Below are 18850 nucleotides of genomic sequence, written 5' to 3'. Positions count from 1 at the left end.
TACTTTAAGTGGGTAAACTGTATATGTGAATTACATCTCAATAAAGCCATTACCAAAGAAAGAACCTCAAAACTAAGATTGCTGCCCTTAATTACCTTCTATTAAAAAGAAACTCTTTATCCATGTCACTCTCTTCACCATAGCCCCACTGGAGAAGACAGGACAAGAGCTCTAAAAGGATGGTTTCCTCAAAGGCACAGGGCTCAAACGAGGGTAACCAACTAGCTTGGTTTACCCAGGACTATCCCACTGTTGGCACGGAAAGTCCCCTGTCCCAGGCAAACTGAGATGGTTGGTTCATCATCCTAATGCCAACTCTTTCCCAGAGCACTGGATAGCTCTGCCCTTCAGTGCTGCCAATGGCTAGAACCAAGTCTCCATATAAATAATCCATCCCCATTTTGGGTACAAGTCATCCCTGAGCTCCCCCTAATGGTCAAAATGTATTTTTATTATTGTTGCGCCTAACTTACAGATGAGGAAACTGAGGTTCAGCGATGAAATAACTCGCCAGAAGCACACAGGAGCCAGAAATTGAACCTCGATCTTTTTCCAAAGCCCAAGTTACGCCTTCCACTCATCATCTTGTCTCTTACCATACCACTGGGTTGATTGTCCAAGAATACCACTAGATTTTTCTTGCTCCCTGGAGAAGGTAGTCAGACATCCAGACAGAAGAAGCATGAGTTTTCAGCTATAGCAAGACAAGGAGACATGTAGAGCTTGATGGTTAACAGCACAGACTCTGGAACCGAACTGCTCAAGTTTGAACCTGGGCTCTGCCAAAATTTTAGCTGTGTGACCTTGGACAAGTTACTTAACTTCTCTGTGCCTCAGTTTTCCCATATGTAAAATGGGAAAAATTATAGTACTGTGTGTGTGTGTGTGTGTGTGTGTGTATCACACAGGATTGTTATGGGAAGTAAATAAATCATTAAGTGTAAGAGCCTTAAAATGGAGTGTGGTATATTTATTAAATAAATCTATTTAATACATTTATTTAATAATACAAATTTATTGAATAAATGAAAACAAGCACAGATCCATATACCCAGAACTGGAAAGAACTCAGACTAGGCCTAACAAAAACCAGGTAGTGAGATCAAATCATGGAAATTAACATTCTGTTCTGTTCTTTCCCATGTAAATGTTTATGGCTGAGGAATTGCTGGAAGCTCTCCAAGCCATAGACAAACCTTTAGATGCAACATGGCAGTGGCAATGCGGGCAGTCCTAGAACAATGTGATGACCTGGTGCAGGGTTGCAGGCCCTGCCTGGCACTGATGGAGCCCAGGGTTTCCTCTCCTTTCATGCCTGCCCTCGAGGGCAAAGAGAGCTGGGTACCCTCCCACTGGGGCAGGTAGGTGTGATCAACATCATTTTTTTGATCAACATCAGCTTCAGCTGAAGTTCAAGAGGCTCAGAGAATTTTCAAGAATTTGTTCAAGGTAAGTTAATAACATGTAGAGTTACATGTGGGATTCGAACTTAGGTTGAATTCTAAAGCCCCTATGCTTTTCTGCCTACATGAAATAGTTACTATTACTCTGTAACAAATTACCTCAAAGCTTAGCAACTTAAAACCACGAACACTCATAATCACACAGTTTTTGAAGCCCAGAGAGCCAGCAGTGTTTTAGCTGGGTGGTTCTGACTCAGAATCTCTCATGAGGTTGTAGTCAAGATGTTGGCCAAGGCTACTGTCATCTCAAGGCTCTACCAGGGCTGAAGAATCTGCTTCCAAACTCAGTAATGGGGCTGTTGGCAGGCCTTAGTTTATTGCTGGCTATTGGCTGGAGGCTTCAGTTTTTCACCACATGGACCTCTCTAGAGGACTGTTCATAACATGGCAGCTTGTTTTCCCCGGAGCAAGAGATTCAAGAAAAAGAGAGCAGACGAAAGAGAGTACCCAGAAGCTGCAGTTAACTAATTGCAAAAGTTAAACTAATTAGTTTATAACTAATCTTAGATGTGACATACCACCACTTCTGCCACCTGCTATTGGTCACAGAGACTAATCGTGGCACAACAAGGGAGGGGACGATACAAGGATGTGACTACCAGGAGGCAGGGGTCACTGGGAGCCATACTGGAGGCTGGTGACCACTCTGCCCATCTTTCCAAAGTAAGACAAGAAGGCACAGACCTGCAAATAATAAGGTAAAATCCCTGCAGAAAAGTCACAAAGTAATTTTAGTCTAACCACTTTTGAGGGGTTTTTGTTTATTTAAGAAAATATTTACTTCAATCAAGGCACTGGGCTGGCCCTATGAATACAGGCAGGAGTAACCCTAGAGCTTACAGGGACTTATGGCAGAAAACAAGAATCAAGCCATGTGGTCCTGGAAGAAGAGAAGAGGGAGAGGCCAAGAAAGAGAGCTGGGATCAGGACTCCAGGACAAGGTGGGTCTAACATCTTCTAGTCCAGATATGGGTTCATCCTCAGACAACCTGGGTTTATTTTCCTGGGGCTGGACAACATCCTCACAGAAAATGGGAGAGAGAAAAGAAGGAGGGGGAGGAGTAGGAGGCAGAAAAACAAATGACCAATTCCCAGACTTGCACAATTAGACATTCTTTCTCTAGCTTGAATTTATCAGAACCTGTTTCAAGCCAAATTTTGCTAAGGAACTGGGTATGGAAAAAGAAAGAACCAACTAGATCCTAAAGATAGATAAGGGAAATGTCAGAGGCTGGGGTTAGAAGGCAGAGGAGATAGGTTCCTTAAAACCAAGTTCCAGAACTTTACAATTTGAGTCTGTTCTGAGGTAGGACCTCTGATCACTGGGCAAATCAGAGTCCTGGACTGCCCACTCAAAACCATCCTTACATTCATAATTATCTTGTTGAATAAATGAATTAAATCATATCCATGAACCACCCCTCCCATCCCCACTATAGGTGTAATAGGAACCTAGTTAGGTAATATCTTTCATTGGATTCCCTTTCTACTCCTTGTCCCAAACACTTACTCACCTGCTCATCAAAACCGATCTCCCCTTGGACTAGAGAAAGTCATCAACACCCTTTCCTCATCTGGATAAGGTTAAAAATACCAGTTCCTACCTACCCCAGAGACACAAAGGAAACTGTACACATGAAATCAATTTTACATTCTTCAAGACAGGCGGGGTGGGGGGTAAATTCCAAGAATTGCAATGATGTGCACAGCTACTTTAATTCTAAGAGGCCAGGTACGAAGATCACTCCAGAACAGCTAAGGCGCTTGTCAAGCCTGCAGATGCATTCCCCAAATTAGCCAGCCCACCCGTGTGAGTCAAGAGAAAATCAGTTTCCCCTGCCCTGGTAAGTAGACAAGCCAAGCCAATTTCCTCCCCTGAAAACCATCCAGCACCCGCGTCCTCCAAACCCCACGGTCCTAGAGTCCCCGCGCTGAGCTACCCAGCCTCCGCGCCCTACTCGGCTCCTCCCCATCCCGTAGTGCCAAGACCCAGGCAGCTCCCGCCACCCTAAAGGACTACAGCCCCCGGCATGCCCCGCGCGGCTGTCGGCGGCTCCCGACCGCGCTTCTCCGCGTACCTAGGTCACGTGACCCGGGGAAGATGGCCGCGCTGACGGCGGAGGTCTTTGCAGCTCTCCAGAGTCTGCTGAAGGTAAATGAGAGGGGTGGGGACAGCGCGAAGCGGGCCTTTGTCTCCGAGACTTTGCACAGAGCAGGAATTGGGAATAAATGGACCCCGATTTGGAGCCACGACGTTGCCACTGCCTCTCACTGTGACTCCTAGCAGGTCGTTGCTCTTTTCCGAGCTTTTTGAAAGTACGAACAAAATTAATACCACTTTGCCAGGATAGTGGGGAAACAAGACAATGGACCTGAAGGCGCTGTACAGATGTTCCCTACTAATAGTCCCTGGGGCTGGCTTTCGGGGTTGGTGCGTTGGGATGGTAATCTCTAGATCCGCGTTGCCAGTTCCCCATTTCATCCCGCAGCCCATCTGCGCTCTCCAGTTCTCTCCTCTGCGTCCGCCCCCTGAGTCAAGTGTGCGTTCTATATTCTCCTGAGTCCTAGGTTTTTTTTATTTGCTTTGACCTGTGTGAGGGCCAAGACAGTCTCCTGACAATCATTTGAAAAATTGTGAGGATGGAAGGGATATACTTCATATGGCTTTGTAGGAGACTGGAATTTTTTGCTTGATTTATGACCTTCCCTATAGAAGAAGCGGCGGCTTTATCTTCCTTCGTAGAACTTGTCACTAGCTGACATTTTGCATCTGGTTGCCTGTTGTCTGCCGTTCTCACAAGAACGTGAGATCCACGAGGGACCTTGTTTTTAAAAAAACTCCAGACGAAGAGGGTTGAGTTAATTACACTCAGCAGTTCATGGCACAGCATCATCATTGGTCCACGCGATGGTCCTTCTTTTGTTTTAACCGCCTCCCCAGTGTTCACTTGTATTCTCCAGTCTCTACGGGCATCTACTATTATTCACAAATGTATGCGTAACCAGCGTATCCTCCATACCTGGCATACAGCATGTGCTCAATAAATAGCTGTTCTATGAATTAATAAATGTAGTAAAGCTGGGACTGGAAACCTAGAGCTCTCAACTCCCAACCCAGTGCCTTTTCACCCTTACTGTGGCTGCTCTGCCCCCAACCTCCACCCCAATCCCTCTTCGTTCTATGGGCTTTTTTTCTTTAATACACTTATAAAAATCATTATTAATGTGTAACACACATACAAAAAAAGTGCACAGATTATAAGTGCACCGTTTAATGATTTATTACCACCACCACAGTCAAACAATGAAATGTTACCAGTACGACAGAAGTCTCTCTGTTGTCCCTTCGTTATTTCCCTCACTCTGCTCCCCAACAGTAACCACTATCTTTACTTCTAATATGTCAATTTAATATGGCTCACATTTGAACTTCACATAAATGGAATAATAGGGCATATTTCTGTGTGTGTGTCTGGCTTCTTTTGTTTGCTATTATGTAGCAGTAGTTCATTCATTTGCATTCCTATTGTTCTATGTACTTCCTTTTTTAAAAAATTACATAAACTTTTAATTTTGAGATACAGGTTTACAGGCAGTTGCAAAAATAATACAGAAAGATCGCATTTACCCATTACTCAGTTTCCCCCAATGGTAACATCTTGCAAAACTATAGTATGATATCACAACCAGGATATTGACATTGATAGTCAAGATTCAGAACATTTTCCATCACCACAGTGTTCTTCATGTTGCCCTTTTATAGCCACACCCCCTTCCCCTCTGCCCTCACCCCTTTCGTAACCTCTGGTATTCACCAGTTTGTTCTTCATTTCTGTAATTTTGTCATTTCAAGAATGTTATATAAGTGAGGGACTTCCCCAGTGGCGCAGTGGTTAAGAATCCGCCTGCCAATGCAGGGGGCACGGGTTCGATCCCTGGTCTGGGAAGATCCCACATGCTGCGGAGCACCTCAGCTCGTGCAGCACAACTACTGAGCCTGTGCTCTAGAGCCCGCGAGCCACAACTCCTGAGCCCACGTACCACAACTACTGAAGCCCGTGCACCTAGAGCCCGTGCTCCGCAGCAAGAGAAGCCACCACAGTGAGAATCCCGTGCACCACAAGGAAGAGTAGACCCCGCTCCCCGCAACTAGAGAAAGTCCGTGCACAGCAACGAAGACCCAACACAGCCAAAAACATAAATAAATACTATAAAAAAAAAATCAGTTGTTTCTATAAACAATGAAACATTCAAAAAAAAGAAAGAGTGTTATATAAGTGAAATCATACAATATGTAACCTTTTGGGATTGGTTTTTTCTTTGAGCCCAGTTTTCTGGAGCCATGTTATGTGTTTTAATAGTTCTTTCCTTTTTATTGCTGAGTAGTATTCTATGGTATGACATCTACATTGTTTCCAGTTTTTTGCTATGACAAATAAACCTGCTGTAAACATTTGTATACAGATTTCTGTATGAACATAAGTCTTTATTTCTCTGAAATTAATGCCCAGGAGTACAGTTCTGGATCATTTGGTAGTTACATGTTTAGGGTTTTGTTGTTGTTTTTATGAAACTGCCAAACTGTTTTCCAGAGTGGCTGTACTACTTTACATTCCCAACAGCAATGCATGAATGGTCCAGTTTCTCCCCATCCTCGCCAGCATTTATTGGCATCACTATATTTTATTTGAGCTATTCTGATAGGTGTGTATTTATATCTCATTGTGGTTTTAATTCGAAGTTCCCTAATGGTTAATGATGTTGGACATCTTTTTGCATGCTTATTTACCATCTGTGTATCTTCTTCAGCAGAATATTGCTTTATGTCTTTTGCTCATATTCTAATTTCATTGTTTGCTTTTTTACTTTTGCATTTCTTTATATATTCTAGATAGTGGTCTTTTGTCAGATATGTGGTCTGCACATATTCTTTCCTAGTATGTAACTGTCTTTTCATCCTCTTGACAAAGGTGTATTAATTTGCTAGGTCTGCTGTAACAAAATACTACAGACTTGGTGGCTGACACAACAGAAATTTATTGTGTCCCAGTTCTAGAGGCCAGAAGTCTGAGATCAAGGTGTCAGCCAAGTTGGTTCCTTCTGAGGACTTTGAGAGACAAGTTGTTCTGTGCCTCTCTCCTAACTTCTGGTGGTTTCTGGTGATATTTAGTGTATCTTGGCTTGTAGATCTCTGCATTGATCTTCATATGAAGTTCTCCCTGTTTGCATTTTTGTGTCTAAATTTCCCCTTTTAATTAGGACATCGGTCATATTGGATTAGGGTCCACCCTATGACCTCATCTTCACTATTTATATCTGCAATAATCCTATTTCTAAATGAGATCACATTTTGAGATAGTGGGAGTTATTACTTCAATATATGACTTTTAGGGGGGACACAGTTCAACCCATAACAGGAGCTTTAGCAGAGCAAAAAATGTTTTAATTTTGATGAAATACAGTTTTTCAAAAATTTTTCCTTTTATGAATTGTGATTTTTTAATGAATTACACTTTTGGTGTAAAGTCTACGAACTCTTTGTGAAGCCATAGCTCTCCAAATTTTCCCCTACTTTTATCTAAAAGTTTTATAGTTTTATACTTTGCATTTGTATAACACTTTTAAAAATATTATTTATTTTATTTTTGGCTGCGTTGGGTCTTCGTTGCCGTGTGCGGGCTTTCTCTAGTTGCGGTGAGCGGGGGCTACTCTTCGTTGCGGTGCGTGGGCTTCTCATTGTGGTGGCTTCTCTTGTTGCGGAGCACGGGCTCTAGGCACGCAGGCTTCAGTAGTTGTGGCGCAGGGGCTCAGTAGTTGTGGCTTGCGGGCTCTAGAGCGCAGGCTCAGTAGTTGTGGTGCACAGGCTTAGTTGCTCTGCGGCATGTGCGATCTTCCCAGACCAGGGCTCTAACCTGTGTCCCCTGCATTGGCAGACAGATTCTTAACCACTGCGCCACCAGGGAAGTCCCTACGTTTATATAACATTTAAGTCCATGATTGATTTTGCATTAATTTTGTATAAGGTGTGTGGAAAAGTTTGAGAATTTTTTTTTTTTTTTGGCCTGTGAATGTCCCCTTGTTCCAATATCATTTGTTGAAAAGGGCTTTCTTTCCTCTATTGAATTGCTTTTGCAACTTTGTCAAGAATCAGTTGGGCATATTTACTGGGTCTACTTCAGGGTTCTTTAGTTTGCTCCATTGATCTATTTGTTTATCCCTCTGAGAATACCATACAGTCTTGATTATCGTAGCTATATAATAAGTCTTGAAATCAGATAGATGGATTCCTCCTCCTTCATTCTTTATCAAAATTGTTTTAGCTATTCTAGTTCCTTTGCCTTCCTGTATAAAGTTTAGAATGATCTTGGCTATATCTAAAAAAAAAAAAAACTTGCTGAGATTTTCATAGGAATTGGCTTAAATCTGTATATCATTTAGGAGCAAATTGACGTCTTAATGTGTTGGATCATCCAATCCATGATCATGATGTGTCTCCCCATTGATTTAGATCCTTGATTTCTTTTATCTGTATTATATAATTTTCAGTATACAAGTCCTGTACATGTTTTGTTAGATTTATACCTAAGTATTTCTCTCTTTTTTTTTGAGCAATTGCAAATGATATTGTACTTTTAATTCCAGCGTCCACATGTTCATTGCTAGTGTGTAGAAATACATCTGATTTTAGTATGTGTATCTTGGATCTGCAAACTGCTGAACTCACTTATTCTAATGATTTTTTTGTACATTTCTTGGGACTTTCTCATAGACAGTCATGTCCCTGCAAATAGGGACAGTTTTATTTCTTCCTTTCTGATCTGCAGACCTTTTATTTCTTTCTCTTGCCTTATTTCAGTGGCTAGAATTTTCAGCACAATGTGGAATAACAGTGGTGAGAGCCCACATCCTTGCCTTGTTCCCAACTTTAGTCTTTCATCATTAAGTATGTTTTCTCTAGGTTTTTTGGTAGATGCTCTATGTCAAGTTATTGAAGTTCCCCTCTATTCCTAATTTTATGAGAGTTTTCATCAAGACTGGATGTTGAACTTTGTCAACTGCTCTTTCTGCATTGATTGATATCCTATGATTTTCTCCTTGAGCCTGGTAATATGGTGGATCACGTAGATTTTCAAATACTGAACTGGCCTAGCATCCCTGGAATAAATTCCACCTAGTTATAGTGAATAATCCTTTTTATATATTGCTGAATTCTATTTGGTAGTATGTTGTTAAGGATCTTTGCAACTATTTTTTATGAGGGACATTGGTCTGTAGTTGTTTTTTTGTTTTATACAGTCTCTGTCTGATTTCGGTATCAGGGTAATCCTAGCTTTGTGAAATGAATTGGGAAGTGTTTCCTCCTTTTCTGTTTTCTAGAAGAGATTGTGTAGAATTAGTTAATTCTTTCTTTAAATGCTTGTTAGAATTCTCCAGTGAAACCATTTGGGTCTGGTGATTTCTGGGGGTTTTAAAATTACAAATTCAATTTCCTTAACAGTTATAGCACTACTCACGTTTTCAATTTTATATTGGGAGAGTTATGGTAGTTTGTGTTTTTTGAGAAATTGATCCATTTCATTTAAACTGTCAAATTTGTGTGTATAGAGTTGCTTGTAGTTATTCTCTTATTTTCTTTTTGAAATCTGCAGGGTCTGTTGTGATGTGCCCTGCTTCATTCCTGATATTGGTAATTTGTGTCTCCTTTCTTTTTAATTTTGTCAGTCTTGCTAAAAGTTTGTTAATTTTATTGATATTTTCAAAGAACTAGTTCTTTGTTCCATTGATTTCTCCTTTTTTATGTTTTCAATTTCTTTGGTGTCTGCTCTTTGTTGTTTCCTTCCTTATTCCTTTGGGTTTATCATGCTCTTGTTTTTCTAGGTTCTTGAGATGAGGACTTAGATTATTTATATTGAGACTTTTCCTCTTTTCTAATATATGCATTTGATGCTGTAAATTTCCCTCTCAGCACCATCTTGGCTGTACCCCCAAAATTTTGGTGTTGTTTTTCATTTTCATTCATTCAGTGTAATTTTTTCAACTTTCCCTTTAATCTGTGGATTATTTAGAAGTGTGTTGTTTAAGTTTCCAAATGTTTGGGCATGTTCTTGTTATCTTATTGATTTCTAATGTGATTCCATTGTGATCACTGAGAACACACTCTGTATGATTTAGTTCTTTTAAGATTGTAAAGGTTTGTTTTTTGGCTCAGAATATCATCTATCTCGGTATGTGTTCAGTGAGCTTTTGAAAAGAGTGTGTATTCTGTTGTTACTGGGTAGTGTTCCATAAATGTCAATTAGATTGATTGATGGTGTTGTGGAGTCCTTCTATGTCCTTGTTGAATCCTGTCTAGTTGTTCTATCAATTGTTGAAAGAGGGGTGTTGAAGACTCCAACTGTATTTATAGATTTGTCGATTTCTCCTTTCAGTTCTGTCTGTTTTTGCTTCACATATTTTGCAGCTCTCTTGCTGAGGGCATGCACATTCAGGATGTCTTCTGGTCAACAGAACCTTTTACCATTACGTAATGTCCCTCTCTGTCTCTGGTAGTTTTCTCTGCTGTGAAGTCTACTTTATCTGATATTAATATAGCCACTCTTGCTTTCCTGATTAATGTTTGCATGATCTATCTTTTTCCATTCTTTTCCTTTTAATCTGTCTCTGTCATTATATTTGAAGGGAGTTTCTTGTAGATAGCATTTAACTGAGTCATATTTTATAATCCACTCAGCCAATTTCTGTCTTTTAATTGGTATATTTAGACCACTTACAGCCAATGTAATTATTGAAATATTAGAACTTAAGTTTGCCATTTTTTTGTTTTCTATTTGTTCTTTTATTTATTTTTTGTTTCTTTACTTTTACTGCCTTCCTGTGGGTTATTTGATCAATTGAACATTTTTTGGAATTCCATTTTGATTTACCTGTAGTGTTTTAAAATTCATTTCTCTTTATAACTCTTATAGTGGTTGTTCAACTTATTACATTTATTTACTATAACATCACAATCTCAGTGACATATCAGTGTCATCATTTTACCAGTTAGAGTGAAGTCATCCCTTTATAGTCCTACCCTTATTTATAATATAATTGTCCTAAATATTTCCTCTATATACATTTACAGCCACGTCGGACAGTGGCTCTTCTTTTTGTTCATATATCCCAGACTTCGAGCTGAAGAACAGGGCCACCCAGAACGCCAGTGGGTGAAAACAAACAAACTCCAACAAATACTTGCTCTCTCTAGCCAAAGACCAAGAAAGGGGTGGCTTAGGAAGACAGAAAACTTTTAGACAATAACTGCTCTACTCCACCAAAACACCACTGAAAACACTGTGGCCGCGCTCCGCTGTACGTCAACAAAGCCTGAGAGAGAACACCCCCCCTCAGGGCGGTGTCAGAGAAGGCCAAGTAGGGAGCTGGACCTCCATCCCCACGAGCTGGTGACAAGTTCCGCCACCCCACGGTGTTCGTGGAAACTACTGGAGCCAGAACTTCCACCCCCGCCCAGTAGCTACAAGGAACCCCTACTTTTGGGTGTGAGCAGGAGCCAAGTAGGGGAGCTGGACTTCCGTCTGCCTTTGGTAGTAATGAAGCAACCACCCCCAGCCCCACCATGCTCCCCCTGCCAGCTGAGCAGCGTCAGAGAAAGCCAGCAAAATAGAAGATTTAAATAAGTGCCAGAGGCTCGGACCGTAATGTGGCCACGTCATTCCTTCGTCGTGAGGTCCGTAGCAGGTCTGTCTTCTCTTCTCCCCTTTCAGAGTCGTCTTACATTTGTTTTGTATAAAGTGCCCAGGGAATGTCGTTGTGTTTAGCAGGAAAAATAGGGAAAAGTACATCTGTGTCATCTTCCCAGAAATGGAAGTGTCCTATGCACCTCTTAGGTGTCACACCATGACGGAGACAGTATTACGTTCTAAAAAAAATGTATTTTCAGAGTCTGAGCTTGTTGCTTGTTTTGTTTTTTTCCATCTGTGAATTTATAGGCCTCCTCGAAAGATGTTGTCAGACAGCTGTGCCAAGAGAGCTTTTCCAGTTCAGCCCTTGGCTCGAAAAAGCTCTTGGATGTTACGTGTTCCAGCTTGTCTGTGACCCAGGAGGAGGCAGAACAAGTAAGTGGGGTCAGAAGTGACCTCTGGCCCCTGGCTTCTCGGCTCATTAGTCTCTTCCTTGACTTCCCAGTTGTTGCCACGTCCAAGGGAATTTTTCCCCTGAAGTGTCTGTTGACGTTATAGCAAACTTAAAATAGATGCTTTTTTCTTTTTTAATGTTAGTGAACTTAAAAGCCATTCATTGTCTTTGAACCTTCACTTCCTTATGATAAGTGAGGCGTGGATGGGAAAAGTATACCCAGAATCGGAGCTCCTGACCATTTCCTTTTCAGACTTGTTACCTAGACAGTATGGACAAAAGCCAACCTTGCTATGATTTTCTTTCCCAGCCTGTAACTTACCGGTGCTGATGAATTGTTGGCTGGATAGCTTAGGCAGACTTTTCCGGGATGGTTGGGCAGAAGCTGTGAGGCCTGAGTATGATTAGGGAGGAGGTACTGCTGGACCTCACCTGATCTCAGGTGGCCAAGAGGACAAGGATGGTTATGTAGCACTCACAGCCTTACCTTTCCATGGCAACTATGTTTCTAAAACAGTAATTCATCCAAGCAGACCTGTGCTGTTGTTGTTATTTTTTAATCTGGAGCTTGGCTCATTGAAGTGAGAGGCAGCAGCAAGGTTATGAAAGTGAGTTGGAGTCTTAGTTTGGGTTCCTCAAAAGTAGACCCTGAGGCAACGACTTGGCTGTTGGTAGTTACTTGGGAGGTGATTCTAGAAAGCACAAAGGAGGGAGTGAGGAAAATCAGACTGGGAAGAGAGACAAGCCAGTAGAAGGATATGTTAGTGAGGAAAATCGGACCGGGAAGAGAGAGAAGCCAATAAAAGGATATGTTAGTGAGCGGTCACCGCTGTGGGCATCTGCAGTTGGGATCCTGTAAGAAACCATGTGGATAAATGCCCCAGCACTGTCACCCTGGAAGGCAGGGAGGTTGGGGCATTTATCCACTCACTCCCACCCTTCACCAGTAGAGGCTTAATGTCCCCTCGCCTCTGGGTTGTGCTTTTCTGAGCTGAGCAACCTCCCGTGGCATCTGGGAAAGTCCTAAAGAGGAGGAAGTTACTTCCAGAGAGTCCTGTTCTGTTCAGCTGAGCAGCAGATTTACTTTTCCTCGCCCCACCAGGTGACAGCCTAGGGGCAAGGACGTGACAGTCCAGCCAGCCTTGGTGAAAAGCCCCAACTCCCCAGGAGCCAGTGCCTCTGGCAGCAATTCAGTAAGCACGGCTTTGGGTGCTGGCACAGGCCGTGCAGCCACACTCGGAAGCCCAAGCCGCGGGCCGCGGTGTTTCTGCAGCCCTCGCGATCCAGAGGCAGGGGACTGGTGCAGCGCTGTCTAGTAACACCGCTGACTTTCCGCTTCTCTCACATTAAGAGGGGAACAGGCTAGAAAGTTAGCTTAAGGTCAGAGTCCGTGCACAAGGAAGGGGATTTATTAACCCTTTGCCCACAAGCAGAGACTTTCTGGCAGGTTGACAGCATCCTCGGTCAGGCAGCTACATGTCTTCTAAGCAACAGGTGAACTTGGAGGCGGGCCAAGGCACGTGAGCATCCGCATCTGCACCAGGGGCCTCCGGACTCCTGGGATTCAGTTTGAATGACGGTGGTGGTCTGTGGCAGGCCCTCTTCCCAGCAGGGGAGATAGAGCCCTGTCCCCTGTCCCGCTGCCCCTCACCACCCAGGGCTCCCCGTCTATCCTGCAGCTGCTCCAGGCTCTGCACCGCCTCACCAGGCTAGTGGTGTTCCGTGACCTGTCCTCCGCCGAGGCGATTCTGGCACTCTTTCCTGAAAATTTCCACCAAAACCTCAAAAACCTGCTGACAAAAATCATCCTAGAACACGTGTAAGTGCTTATTTCTTGGGAGTTTCTTGTAATGCTTGTATTTTTTATTCCTGTTCTGGAAAAAATATGCTTATTCTTGAAAAGCAAGCACAGGTAAGCAAAAAGAAGGAAACCATAATCCCACCACCCAGAGGGTTAGCAGTGTTAATTCCTGAATGGGAAACCTTTTAAGACTGGTTTATTTTTTCCATTTACACATAGAGGGGTTGGTTTTGCTTTTGTTTTTAACACAATGGGATCATGCCGTTTTATAACTTGCTTGTTTTCATTTAACAGTATTAACATTAATGATATTTCAGGTCGATAAATATTTACCTTCAATATCATTCTTAATGGCTAAATATATTCCATTACATGAAGAAATTATGTGTAATTTAGTTAATAAATTCCTTAGGGTTGGACATATAGGCTATTGGCAGTTTTCACTGCAGTGAACAGTTTATGGTGGAACCTTTGCCCACATTGTGCTTCCTTATTTCCTGACTAGTAAATGGTGGTATTGAGGCTTTGGCTTTTTATTATCGAGTCCGCCATCGGAAAGATTGCACCAGCTACTCCTCCACCAGGAGGACATTGATGTGCCACTCTCCCCACACCATCACCAGCACTGAGGGTGTTTTGTTTTGTTTTGTTTTTTTACTTTTTATTCCCAGTTTCCCAAATGGCAAATGGTACCTCATTTCAGTTTATATATCTTTGGTACTAGTGATGTCAAATATCTTTTTCACGTTATTGGTCATTTTTATTCTTTTGTGAATTTTCTGTACATTTTCTAGCTGGGCAGATCCTTTTAGATACATACAATTTAAGCAGAACGGATTAACTGCTGGTTAGCAGCAGGCTTGAAGAGACCTCTCTGATAGTAATAACTGATAATGCTTACTTCCCAAGGGTTTTGTTGTTTATTTAGAAACTTTCTGTTGCGTGACCACAGTTTACTCTGACTCTGCTCGGCATCTCACTATGGCGTGATGTGTGTAGCATCAGACATGTCTGTTTAGATGTGTTTTGCGTAAGATGCCGTACTCTGCGTAGTAGATGCTCAGTAAAAAGGGGATAAGTTGACCTTTTCTGTTTTGTCTCTGAGAACAATAGCACAGTTACAGTGCATTTAGCGTTTTCTTGCTTTTCCTAAGCCATGAAAACTAACAGCGCCTATGGCCTTAACATCACTCAGTTTTGTAAAACAAGCAAACAAAAAAACTGCTTCTTGGAGGGAGGCGTTTCTGTGGTCCTTTCGTGTCAGGAGGTGATTATAGGTTTTAAGATCACAGAAGGAGCAGAGGCCCAGGCCCATGGGCCTCATTATCAGAAGACTCAATTCGCATCCCTTTTCCATTATATTTTTCTTATCTTTCCCTCTTAAACAGATCTACTTGGAGAGCTGAAGCCCAAACAAATCAGAGTGAGTACCAAGAAACCTGCCTCTTCCTCCCTCCCCCTCCTCCCCAGCCCCAGCCCTAAATCTACCAGAGTTTTTAACTAAAGTCAAAGTGAATTAACCTAATCCCAAACCGAGTAGTGTTTGTTATGTATTTCTTTTTAATTCCACTTTTTAATTTTTTTTCTGGTTATAAACCTAATATAATAGAGGCATGTTGTTAAAAAACAAATATCCTAAGCAGAAAGTGAAGTACTTAAAATAACTATATTTCCATTGGAAAACAAATTAACCATAATTGAAATTAGTGTGAAAGATTGAATAAAAGTGGGTGTTTGATAAACGTTCACTAAACTCACTCTGCGCCGGTCACAGTGCCGCAGACTCTACCTGCATTAACTCATTTAGTCCTCCCAACAACCCTGTGAGCTAGGCTGAGATCATCCCCATTTCACAGGTGAGCAAACAGAGGCTCAGAGGTTAGACAGGTGGTAGAACCCACATTCAAGCCAAGTCTGTGTGTCTCTCAAACAAGAGCTCTCTCCGCTGTTGTCAAAGCTACACATTTCCTAAGACTCCGGCCACAGCCTCCTCTTCTCCACCTGCGTCATTCCTCATTCTGTCCGGACATCTGGAGGGTTGGGTGTTCAGGCAGAAGCCTGGAGGTGCTGACCACCACGAATGCGCACTAAGTGCAGGGGCCACGATCAGTGGTAGGGAAGGCCCGGGGCTTGCTGTGGGGTCTTGGGCCCTGTCTGTCTGTCTCCCTCAGAGGCTTGCTGTGTGGATCCGGTGCATTGCACATGTGCAGCCCTTGGAGCTGCCTGCCGTCGAGGAAAGGCTTAGTCACGCAGGCGGCGTGCGCACTGAGCCGAGCTGTCCCCCCACAGTCTCTCTGCCGCGCCTGGTCGACCTGGACTGGAGGGTGGACATCAGAACCTCCTCAGACAGCATCAGCCGCATGGCCGTCCCGACCTGCCTGCTCCAGATGAAGGTACATCCGCTCTCCTGCCCACTAGAAGCAAAGGAGGGGCAGCAGGCACTCGGCGCCCCTGCGGGCCAGCAGAAATGCCAGACTCCAAGTTTTAGGATCTCCAACCCCATAAATAAAAAAAATTTAGCACCCCCAAAATGCAGTGTTTATTTAGAAAGTATATGTGTATCAACATAGCACAGTCATAATAAAACATGTAGCGAAACTAGAAATTTTAAAATAAGACAAACACAAAATATAAATTTTAAAATAATTTGCTGATACCTAAAGGTTGTCTTAGACGCTTACAGGAAGGTTTGGCTTTAACGATAGAAGCACGCACTCAGATTTCCAATTGCCTTCTTGAGAATTTTGGTATACTTTTCCAAATTCTTGTCCAATCTTAGGAGGCTGTTGCTGTTTGTACTGTGCTGAACAAGGGCTCCTATTGGCAGTTGGAGAAGTATCAGTTCTTCATCTTATTGTTCACATTCTTCATTGGTGTTATCTTCACTTCGCAGTTATTTTCAGGAGTCTTTTTAAGCCACATACCCATTTTTAGGGTTTGTTTAGTTAAAACTAGGTAGCATAATGCTGTATTTACTTAACCACCAGACACCCAGAAACTCAACAGCTGTAAGAAAATGAAAGAGCAAGAGTGCCTCTAACAACCAAGTTTTTAACTATTACTGAGGCTTACTTTAAAAAAAAAAAAAAGTACAAATACATATAACTAGAGGTTGTAATATTTTTCCTGCATCCCGGAGGATTCTTACATACCCCTAGAGCCCACGGCCTAAAGTACCAGCATGAACCCAGGATGTTTCCTCACGCGGGTGCGTGAGGAGTTGGGGGCGGGAGGGTGAGTGAGCCTGGCTTCTCCGACTCCTGCCCGGAGCCCCTGAGACAGCTCCCTCCCTGTCCCCATTTGCTGAGTGCCTCCAGGCTGCGACTCTCCGTGACTCTGAGCAAAGCGCCTCTCTTCCGAGCTTCGAGCTTCGCCAGAAAGGGTAGGTAGGGCCTGCCGGTCGAAGAGAGGCAGCTCTGACTTTGGGGCAGTGTTCTCTTTTCAGATCCAGGAAGATGCCAGTCTGTGTGGGGAGCAGCCCTCCATGTCAGCTGTCACCGTGGAGCTGAGTAAGGAGACCCTGGACACGATGTTAGACGGGCTGGGCCGCATCCGGGACCAGCTCTCCGCTGTGGCCAGCAAGTGACGCGGCCAGCCGGCCCCCAGCCCACGCCGCTGTCCTCGCAGCAGGCAGTGGTGGGGACGTGGGGGCTGCCATCCAGCCCGGGCGCGGTTGGACCAGGCGGAAGCAGCCAGGCCCGCGCGCTGCTTTTTCCTCTTTCCGAAGTTGGAGCAGAAGCTGCTGTCTCGCGAGGCTCCTGTGTGGGACTTCATGACCCCAGTGGCAGCAGGAGGGAGCGTTTGCTTGGTCAGCCGCCTCCGCCTGGCTGATTGGAAAATTCAGGCCCAAATTGCGACGCTCGTCTTAATAAGTTCCTTTCGCTCTGATGAGCCCATTTCCAGCTCTGGAATGCACGCAGGGAGTCAGGTGGGTGACGCCAGCAGTTCTGCTTCTCTGTCACAGAAGCCAGGCGGATCCCACAGGGCAGGGCCCACTCTGCGTGCCTGCCTGCCCCGAGTCCGGAGCCTTCCCGAGCTCCCTCAGCCCTGCTGGACCACCTGGCAGCGTAGGAAGTCTGAAATGGGAACTCACTTCCTTCTCCATAGAACCAGAGGCCCCTTCCTTGATGTAATGCAGCCACTCAGGGTGAAGAAGTAGGAGTGATTAGAAATAAATAACAGTTCTAAAAACTTCACGATTCCGGTCACGCTTCTGTAGCTTCTGTCCTTAGCCTGAGTCGTTTCCTTAGGCCAGTGCTGCCTCTCGTTTGTAAAGACGACCCCAGCTTCCTCATTCCTGGCTCAGCTCATCACCATGGGATGACCTGAAACCGGGCCTGTGAACCGGCCCACCTTCCGCGTATCCGTCTGTCACGTAGAGCAAAAGAAAGCGCGGTGACATCAGCAGGTGCTTGTCGCGAGAGCTGTGATGAAAGCACTCTTCGAGGAGTTTAAGCAGACGGAGTCGTCTGTCACGGGCCGGACAAGTCCCAGGGGCTCCGTGTAAGGTGTCCCCCCCCCCCTCTCCAGGTCACCCAGTAGCAAGAGCCTGCGTGCTCTGAGCGCTTTGTTTGGCGGCTTCTCGGGTGGTGTGTGTGGACAGGGTGGGAGGGGGGGTGGGGGAGGCAGGACTTCGGGTTAAGGGGAGGCTCTTGAGCTCAGTTCCTGCCCACCCCAAGGTTGGTTTTGTTTTGTTTTAATTAAATGGGAATAATAGTCATACCTACTCTACAGCGCTTTTGTGAAGATTAAGTGATAAAATGTACCTAAAAGCACTTAGCACTGTTACGGCAAATAGGAAGGACTGGATAATGCTGGCCTTGGTCACTAATGGGAAGGAAAGTAGAAAGCTCTCTGCATTCAGTGCTTCGTCTACTGTAAAGGGGTTGGTGTGACTGTGAATGTTATTATCCTCCCTTTATCAACGAGGGAATCAGCTCGTCGAGGTGAAGTCCCTGCTAGTAAATGGCCTCATCAGGACTTGGGCCCAGATTTCTCTACCACACAGGACTCTGCAAGGGACTTGGCATTCTGTGATTTTAGCTCCATTTGGAAAATGCTGGAACTGAAGTAGAGATGAGAAATCTTACTTCTCCCCCCCATCCCCCCAGTGAAACACTAGGGAAGTCAAGGAAAAAACCCCAAGCTCCTCTCTGTCTGCCATCTCCTGGAAGCTGAGCTACCTACTGTCAAAATGGCAGTTCTTCACCTGTTTGGAGCCATAACCATTGAGAATCTGATGGAAGCCATGGATCCCTTCGGTAGGAGATGAACACTTGATTTTTCACATTCAAGGACACGCATTCATGGACCCTGGAGACCTGCCCACTCTCTCCAGGTCAAGGGCCCCTGGTCTCACCCTCAGGTTGAGTTCAGCCTTGTCATGAATTCATCCCCCTCTCTTTTCCTTCCACTCTCTGTGACCCGCAGACGGAGATCTCCAAAAGCCCAT

At 44.0% G+C, this 18850-nt stretch overlaps 1 protein-coding gene across 2 annotated transcripts; it reads left to right on the top strand.

The window, feature by feature from the left end:
• Positions 1-3540: 3540 nt before the first annotated feature.
• Positions 3541-17594, top strand: COMMD9 (COMM domain containing 9). 2 transcript variants are annotated; one of them, XM_036861651.1, is made up of 6 exons: positions 3541-3615; positions 11453-11578; positions 13277-13416; positions 14787-14821; positions 15688-15791; positions 16844-17594. In XM_036861651.1, the coding sequence occupies exons 1-6, from the start codon at positions 3565-3567 to the stop codon at positions 16982-16984; spliced, it is 597 nt and encodes a 198-aa protein (XP_036717546.1). In that variant the 5' UTR covers positions 3541-3564; the 3' UTR covers positions 16985-17594. The 2 variants fall into 2 exon arrangements, with proteins under 2 accessions (XP_036717546.1, XP_036717547.1); XM_036861652.1 differs by having other exon boundaries at positions 16830-16960.
• Positions 17595-18850: the final 1256 nt, after the last annotated feature.

The sequence above is a fragment of the Balaenoptera musculus genome, chromosome 8 (assembly GCF_009873245.2).
Source record: "Balaenoptera musculus isolate JJ_BM4_2016_0621 chromosome 8, mBalMus1.pri.v3, whole genome shotgun sequence".
Taxonomy (NCBI): Eukaryota; Metazoa; Chordata; class Mammalia; order Artiodactyla; family Balaenopteridae; genus Balaenoptera; species Balaenoptera musculus.
This window is presented reverse-complemented; position numbering and strand designations above follow the sequence as displayed.

Coding starts and splice junctions, on each gene's coding strand:
- COMMD9 (XM_036861651.1), top strand. CDS start 3,565: ATGGCCGCGCTGACGGCGGAGGTCTTTGCAGCTCTCCAGAGTCTGCTG. Junction 13,417..14,786: donor AAAATCATCCTAGAACACGT/GTAAGTGCTTAT, acceptor CCTCTTAAACAG/ATCTACTTGGAGAGCTGAAG. Junction 15,792..16,843: donor CCTGCCTGCTCCAGATGAAG/GTACATCCGCTC, acceptor TTCTCTTTTCAG/ATCCAGGAAGATGCCAGTCT.